At 43.0% G+C, this 8,622-nt stretch overlaps 1 protein-coding gene across 1 annotated transcript; it reads right to left on the bottom strand.

The window, feature by feature from the left end:
• Positions 1-1,048: 1,048 nt before the first annotated feature.
• On the bottom strand, positions 1,049-7,301 carry si:ch211-252f13.5 (uncharacterized). The gene is made up of 6 exons (XM_067605167.1): positions 5,779-7,301; positions 5,451-5,656; positions 4,943-5,113; positions 4,388-4,540; positions 3,999-4,065; positions 1,049-3,800 (listed from the first exon to the last, which is right to left on the bottom strand). The coding sequence occupies exons 1-6, from the start codon at positions 6,416-6,418 to the stop codon at positions 2,227-2,229; spliced, it is 2,811 nt and encodes a 936-aa protein (XP_067461268.1). The 5' UTR covers positions 6,419-7,301; the 3' UTR covers positions 1,049-2,226.
• Positions 7,302-8,622: the final 1,321 nt, after the last annotated feature.

Below are 8,622 nucleotides of genomic sequence, written 5' to 3' on the forward strand. Positions count from 1 at the left end.
ACCACCATAACTCACCTGCTCAGCCATCCATCAGTCCTGGAATGGTTTCAATTTGTCTCAAGATATGCTTTGTTTCTGTTCCATTCGTTGACTCAGGTCTGGTTATTTTCTTTGGTCTCCTGTGTTGGTTTTTGACAAAGGTCATGCACACTATTTAGGATTGGTTCATGAACTATGCTGCACATGGTTTATTTATGGTAACAGTCTGGTCAAGAAACCTTGAACTAAAAAGAATTACATGATTGAAGGGGAAATCACTCTGTCGGCACTCTTCATCCGTGAGACTCCATACGTGCACCTTCGACACGCAAACCTGCTTATTAATGGCACTAATCCCATGATTTATTTCAGATTCAGTCATGATTTATTTCATGATTTATTTAATTATCTATAGCACACACTAACCTGGAGGTCACGACTTCAAACACTGAAATAATAACATCAACTGGTCTACTGGTTTTCATAGAACATATGCCCAGGATCGTAATATACTTTTTGATCTCATGCCAAAGCAGTGCAGTATGGTTCTTTGGGAATGAAAAGGTTGTCGGTGGAAGTGCGGAGGAAGGCCATTAGGAGGTTAACTACCCGGCTAATATAATTTCAACTGTTTAAAATCACGATGAAGGACCTCTGTTCTTTCATGTGTAATAGGAAACACCTGGCAGCTTCTGCCAAGTGCAAACATGTTCGATTCAGTCTCCACATCTCTGACTGAAGCACACTGGAAAAAGCCCATGAAAGGGTTAGTACATACAAGTTCGTCAGTCTCCAAATGCTTTCAATTTTACATATATGCAAGATTTTGGACCAAACATGCTCAGCAGAAAGAACAAGTACAATTCTGTCGTGGCAGAAAATATCGTGACATGATTTAATTTGTGAAACTTTTTGGTGTATTAATTCAGATGAAACTTTTTAGGAATTTTCTTGGAATTGAAGATTAGCCATGGATACTTAAAGCTGTGTCTTAGTAGCCTAAAAGCTTAATTACTGTGCTCATTGTCACACCAAGCTTAGTCCTTTGACATAGAAGCAGCAAAGCATCTGGCAAAACAAATGTATCTTTATTGGGTTGACTATAAAACATCAAATGTACATTTTATTACAGCTTAATTTGGATAAACAGACATAACTATGTCTTAAGGTGTTAATATTTAGAATATCATGGAATGGTTTGATGTCAACAGGGCTTTGAAACACATGACTGTCTTTATGTCCATAATATGCTGAAAGTGGTCATTAAACAAGGCATGCAGCAGATATTCACATTAGAAAATGGCGGCTAACATGAAACACATGCTCTTTAAAAAGAAACACACTCTTGGCTGACTGAAACCTGCACCAGCAAGCTGCTTTTGGTAACAGCAGAAAATGCTGTAGTCACAGTGGTAATGATCTGAAAGTCCTTTGGCGTCAACAGAATAACTGAATTACATAAATAAAAGACAGACAAAATACAACATGTGGGATTTATGAGCACAAAAAAAGCAGAAAACTCAACCACAAGCTAAATTTAAACATTATTATAATGTGAATGCTGGTTTTTAGAGCCATCTTTTGTACATCTGTAGAAACCATTACACAATGCTAACACTTGATTTATTATAAATATGATGATTGGTGCATAATGCTACTTTTTAAAAAAAAACAAAAGTCAATATTTGAGCGTTTTTAAACATAAAATACATTTATAAAACTTAAAAAAACAAATTAGCTGTAGTCATTACAAATCAAGCAGCTTAAAAGAATAGTTGGTAGAATAAATTGATAGCTCATATCTGTCCTTTCAGCAGAAAGACTAGAGGGAAACAGCTAGCTTGACTACATCCGAAGTAAAACCATTTACCTGCTGTGTCAGCACCCCTGAAGCTCAGAGATTAACACATTAATGTTTGTTTAACACATGCAAAACACAGAAGTGTAAAACTGACCAGTTGTGGTTTTATGTCAGGCTGGCTGTTTCCTCCTCCTCCTTGCCTTTATGCTAAGCTAAGCTAAGCTAACCGTGTCCTGGCTCCAGCTTGATATCTGACAGACAAATATTAGATTGGTATTGATCTTCTCCTCTAACTCTCGGCATGAAAGCGAATAGAATAAACGTATTTTCCAATATATCTAATCAAACCAGAGAAACTAGTCTGTCCTATAAATGGCTTAACATCTTGTCTACTGAACTGCAATCCATATAAAGAAACAACTTAGCAAAGTTTTGTCTTTCTTTTGTTATGCTGCCACCCAGAGGATTGACACTCCACTTCCTGTGTGGTGGCTGATCTGGTTGACCCGCCCACGTACACAGTCAAGTGTGAAGAACACTGCTGTGCCGTTACGCACCTGGAAGGACGCCCGCAGGCTCACACTGGCCCACTGGCTGCCCTCAGCCATCTGGCCACCCACCTGTTGGGCCAGAGGGATGGGCCGCACTCCCTCTGCCTCCCTGCCTGCCCCCGACTGCTCTGGATCACTTCGCCTGAGCAGAGTCACTTTGACCAGGTTGCAGGAATGAATGAGTTTGAGGTCCAGAGCTACACTGGCTGTGCCACTCTCCCTGAAGACCAAATCTCGTCTCTGATCTGTGGATCCCTTTCCTACAAGCCCCATCTGGGGAACCTGAGGGCTGGTCTGACGGAAGAACAGTGGCTTGTTTCGGACGGCTCCTGAGGGAAGGCCGGTGTGAGCCACAGAGGCAGAGAGAGAGGAAGAGATAGCAGCGGGGACCCAAACCAAGCTGAGGATACTGATGCCTGTCTCATCACCAAAGAAACGAACATTGCACTGAGCAGGAGAGAGGATCTCAAAGGCCAGTGTGTCTCCAGGGCCAACTTTAGCTACTCCAGACAGAGATATGGATGTGTCACGGTAGTGTACACCAGGTTTGAAGGTACGGCACAACTCCATACCGGTCCCATTACGGTTGAGGTACGCCAATAGTTGGAAGCCCTCACTCACACATGCCTGGCCCATGGAGTACAACGCCTGCTGAAATACGAAGCGCACAGTGCCACTTTCTGCAAAACGGATCCCACGGCCGTCATGAGTCAGCCCCACTACGTAAGGGTCAGAGGTGGAGGTGGTGCGGAAGACCGGGCGATAGTTTGTGTGGTAGTGTGCAGACACCATCGCCTGTGCTGTCATGGCAACAGCCCCAGTGTCATGGGAGAGCCAGAAGAGACTAAACGGAGCTGCTGAGGGGTCATATAGCTGCAGACCTTCATTCGTTTGGTTACAGTGGTGGCTGGCACTCTGAAGGAACAGAGAGATCATGTGACCCGGCGCGACCTCTGCTACCCCACTGATGCTGACACTCTGGAGTGACCTCACCTCCCGCTGCTCGACCCTGACGCCACTGAGGTCACGACCCTCAGAGCCATCAGTGTTATTCATACGCAAACACACCTGGATAAAGCTGCGGCAGCCGTGGTTCACCGAGAGATTGTCATCCAGCCAGACCAGGCCATGCTGCCTGAGCACCAGATGTCTGTCCTCAACAGACACCAGGCCTGCATCACCTCCTCCTTGGATGTGAAGCTGCACGCTGGGGAAGGCATGAGCCACGATCTCACCTTTTGCGCCAGGCAGACTCACATCTCCAGCCCAGGACAGGGAGAGGGCGCTGTCGGCAGCAGCAGGGTCGGAACAGATGGTGTCTGTAGTGAAAGTACATGGTGAGGCCACAGGTTCTCCGTCACACTCATTACAGGCCTGACACTCATCCATGTCCGTGTTGTAGAAGTAGCTGTGGCCGCACATTCCTGAGTTGGCCTCTCGCTCTGTCATGCCCTGACACCTGAATCCACCTGGTGATACCACAGCACAGACACAAAGAACAAGATGTTAGTTGAAAACACATGTCTGTGTGTAGATAGTACTATTGAAGGTGCTGTCTCTAAATAAAAAATTCAGTTGTTTAATATGTGAGGAAGGGGTAAAATATATATTTACATTCAGTATCATTTGCAGACATTTTGACAAAAGTTCTCAGTAATTCATGTTACCTGGAGTGTTGAGACACTTTTGTTGATCTCCACAAAGATCAGTTATTTCGAGGCATTCATCTCTGTCCTGTAATGACAAGTAAACTGGCACTTTGAATCAAATTTAACCGTGTATGTAAACAGAAAGGAGTGACCGACAGGCTACCAAAGTGCAGGGTTCAAATGCAAACCTGATTTTTTTAACCTCTCTTCTGCTTCTTTTTTTTATTTATTTTCTGTTTATCATGACAAATCCAACTTTTTAAACTTTTGCTATAGTTCATGACCACCAACACAACAATTGCTTTCTCTCCCATGCTTCAAGTTCAAGTTTTGTAAGTTACTGTTTCCTGTATCTAGCTACAAGTTCAGCTGTTTCTGAAAAACCCCACGCTGAAAGTGATGCTAACCTGGCAGATTCTGTCTGAATGGACTGAACACTGGGCAACCAGGAAGAAGCCAGAGGGACAGATGGTGCACCTCTCACAGCGAGGACGACCACTGCTGAAGCCACAGTATTCCTCGGGGCCGCATCTCCCACAGGACAGCAGGGGCCGCCCCACCTGATGGCATCAAACATGTCAGTGTGATACTAAAAATCAGTCAGGACAATGTACATATTTATATCAGTTCAGAAAATACTGCACTAGATTCATGTAGATAAGGATGTAAAAACTTTGTGATTGTCCTCATACTTATGAAGTGTGATGATGTGTGTCCATACATGAGTTTATTTAAGATATCCACTATTTGAAAAACATGCACCTATTCTTGCAAGTGATGTGTGGCATGAAAGTAAAACCAATCATTCCTTTAGTTACAAATAACTTAAAGCTCCTGTGCCTTTACTTACTTTAAGTCTCTAGAAATAAAATCATCTGGCATCATGTCAACAATCAAGTTGTTCTTTTTTTTTATACACAGTGTCTTTTGTGGAGTAAAGCTCTTTTAAACTCTTGATTTACCTCCATGATGCTGGCTTCCATGTCCACTTTGTGCAAAGAGAGGGCCTGTTGTGCTTGGTGAGCTCTGACTTGCCCATTCAGTGTTTCCATATGACTGTCCAACTCCCCCTGGAGGTTCGGGAAGGATGTTTGTTTGATACCGTCCATCAGTATGTTGTACTGTGCCTTCACCTGAAACAGAGAAATAACATAACTTAAAAAACTACAAACAGTTTGTTCATGTCACAGTCATCATCATCATTATTATTATGATTTATGATATGAATAAAAAAGTAAACTGCAAAACGTGTGATCATTATATGCAACTTATTCTGTTCTGTGTATAACTCCTCTAATCCTCCACATGGAGGTCGAAGGTCAGGATTATCTAAAGTAGTAATGATTAAAACTTCTGTAAGTCAGATATTTTCTGTTCATCTCAACTGTATAAACGTTTGTTTCTCTAATCACTGCTCATTAACATCTCCATCATCGTCAATCATCATCATGGTCATCACAGCAGCTTTACTTGCTCCATCTGTTCCAGCATCCTCCTCTGTTGCTCCAGTATTTCTCTCTGCTGGCTGACCAGCGTCCCCTGCTGCTCAGTGAGGAGCCTCTGCAGCTCTTTGACCTCGTCCTGCTGGCCCTTGAGGGCCTCAACGAGCTTCTCCTGGCTCTTAGACAACTGCAGCTGCAGCACAAGAGCATCCTCTGAGGGAACCTCATTGTTCCCTGCAGCAAAGAGAGCAAACTATTAAACAACAGTTGAGTGGTTATCATTTCCTCACTGAGAAGGTGCAAATCAGATTATCTCTTTGCATTTTACTCCTAATCATCCGCAGTCTGATACTGACCTGGTTTCATGTCACATGTCAGCTGTATCCATGCACCACGTTCTGACCCAAAGTCTGGAAGCTCATCCAGAAATTGAGCTGCTCTGTCTGTTACATGAACCGGGGAAGAGTTGCCTCTCCCGTCGTCTCCTCCATGCGCCTTTTGGCGCATCCGGGGGGGCAGTTTACATCCAATCCCTTTGCACTCCCGTGTTGCGCTGTCATCACTTGTCGGGCGATTAGAGACAGTAGTCGGACAAGTCCCGCCGGCGCAGCCAGGATGAAACACCTCCGCCGTGATGGTTCTCGGGTTCGTCCTCCGGTTGCCATCCGTACCCGCTTGTTGCGCAAAGCCGCCCTGCTGAGGTTGGATGATGGCGTACTGTGCTAACGGCACGCTCTGGGCTTGGTGATGACTGAAATGAGCATCCTGTTGGTAACTCTGGTGGACTTGTCCTGGTCTGGATTGTGCAGAGTGGTGAAACTGCCGTCGGGACGCCGCTGCTGTGTCCGTGCGCCCCTGGCAGTGCGCTCCGACGCACGGTCTGCTCCTGTCCTGGCCAGACAAGCAGTGCGTCCCCCGGCAGATCTCAGACACGCTCTGTGTTGCACTAAGTATAAATGTGAGACAGAATAAAAATATCGCAGACATAGGTGCCATGTTGCAAAGCTGAAAGGTAAAAATGGAATTATGCCTTTTTAACGCATTAATCCCTCAATTCTGTTTATCTTGATGGATCATCCCTTTAAGAAAAAATCCGTCAAATTAGTAATTGTCAACACACGTAACTGCCAATTGATCTTGAACGAGTGATTGAACAGAAATTCAGCTTGTCTCCATTGCGCGCACCGCGGTTTCTGCCCCCTTTGCCCCTTCTGGAGATAGCTACGTCTAGCCCACATGTGGCGCTCACTGCTCCTAATTGGCAACAGGTTTTGCTCCTAGTCTTAAATTAACCCGTAGCTTTCCCGGACATACCACTCTGCCGAGTCACTCCATTTCTATTGAAGCTATGCATGTGGTACATATTTGGATTATTCTAGTGTTATTTTTATTCTCACACTCAGGCTGGTCATTCATAAGCAGCTTGTTTGCATTGTAAGGAGAAGTGTCCTGATCTTCATGACAAGTCCCAAATGGTCCAGTGGAATTTCAGAGATTTATTTTATAAGGCATTTCACATGTGAGACTTTTCCTATTCAAAGGGAATTCTTTCTTTTTCTTTTGCCATTTATGTTGATGACAGTTTTTTAACAAGCCCTGTCGGAATTTAATTCTGTGAAAGTCTCTTCTTTAAGCTTTGATCTGTTCTCTATAGTTCTGGATTAGGGTTCAGCAGTAGGACTTCTAAAACACAACTCTGTGATATTGTAAAGTAGGAGCCAAAACTGCCTCTCCTGTAAAATGTAAACTTTGTTACAGTTTATTGCTGCTCTCATTTCCTTTCCCTGACCCCACATGGCTTTGATTAAAGCTTTAAGCCACATTTGAAACATTTGAATGTTTCCCCCTCTTCTCATTTTCATGGCAAGTCTAAGAATTAAGCTCTCTCTCTCTCTCTCTCTCTCTCTCTCTCTCTCTCTCTCACACACACACACACACACACAAACAAACAAACACAAACACTGTCTGTAAGCAAGTCGGTAAATCCTCCAACTCTCAGCAGCAGTTTGTTATAAAATAGTCACATTCAGTAGGTAAATTTGCATCTTTTTAAAGGACTGTTGGGGAGTTAAAACAGCAATGTGCACACACACACACACACACACACACACACACACACACACACACACACACACACACAGCAGGTGGTTGCAGGGCTGCACTTAGACATAGCTACTAATTTTCACAGTCGAACGTAAGTGAGACCACACATGAATCTGAATACAGACATCAGCTGTACTGATCAGGAAGTATTAACTCTGTCCCTGGGTGTCCTAGAGAAGGCGTGAGAGAAAAGGGTGATGTCCAAACCGCTGGGCAACATCTCCCTAACAACTAAGACAGTTAGTATTTGTTTGGTGTTTATGTCTGGTAACCCCACAACACTAGACTGTGTCTTCACTGTGGGACTAACAGTAGTTTCATCATTTATGTTTTTCTCATTTTTGTGCAACAAGTACAACAGAACATAACGTATCTTGACATTCAACACATACATGGCATATTACATATGCAATATTTACTGTAGTATTTCTGAGTAAAATCCTGGTCCTTTTTCATTTTGATTTGTCATAGCATGAAAAACACATTACATTAGATGGCTCTGTTCCATTTAAGTGTCACAGTAAATTATACAAGAGAGCGAATTGCAACTCATCATTAACGTTATTAATAGCACGTGAGCACTTCCTGCTTTGACATGTCAAAACATCTGCTGAGGAAAAAGACTTATTACTGTGTTCATATTGTTTAGAGTTACATCTCCTGCTAATGTAAATAATATTCTTTCCAGCTTCTCTGCTGCCGTGACTTTTAATTTCCCTGAATGGGAATCATGGGATCAATGTTTATTTTCAAGCTAATCTTGTTTCTTTGCAACTTAGTTATATGCATTGTTGGGCAAGTTACTTAAAAACTCTCACTAACACATTATATATTAGTCATTTAAAAAGTAAGTTTACTAATTAGCTGCTCAACAGCTAAAAACAGTTTATTAGTTACTCATTACTTTACTTTTGTTACTCATCCCAGCACCCTCGAAGTTTCCCGTTAAACAACTTCAAAGCCGTCACACTCACATATTGAACCTCCTGTGTTTAACACGTCACTGGGATTTGTAGCTGTAATATAATCACAGTACTGAATATCAAAGTGTAATCACTTAATCTACTCGCTACTGAAAAAGGTCATTTATTTAAAGG

Source organism: Thunnus thynnus, chromosome 12 (assembly GCF_963924715.1).
Source record: "Thunnus thynnus chromosome 12, fThuThy2.1, whole genome shotgun sequence".
NCBI classification, from domain to species: Eukaryota; Metazoa; Chordata; class Actinopteri; order Scombriformes; family Scombridae; genus Thunnus; species Thunnus thynnus.

Excerpts from the sequence above, each read along its gene's own strand:
- si:ch211-252f13.5 (XM_067605167.1), bottom strand. The coding sequence starts at position 6,418 with ATGGCACCTATGTCTGCGATATTTTTATTCTGTCTCACATTTATACTT. Across the intron at positions 5,114-5,450 it reads TGCTGGAACAGATGGAGCAA|GTGAAGGCACAGTACAACAT; the intron begins GTAAAGCTGCTG and ends TCTCTGTTTCAG. Across the intron at positions 4,066-4,387 it reads ATTCAGACAGAATCTGCCAG|GACAGAGATGAATGCCTCGA; the intron begins GTTAGCATCACT and ends TTGTCATTACAG.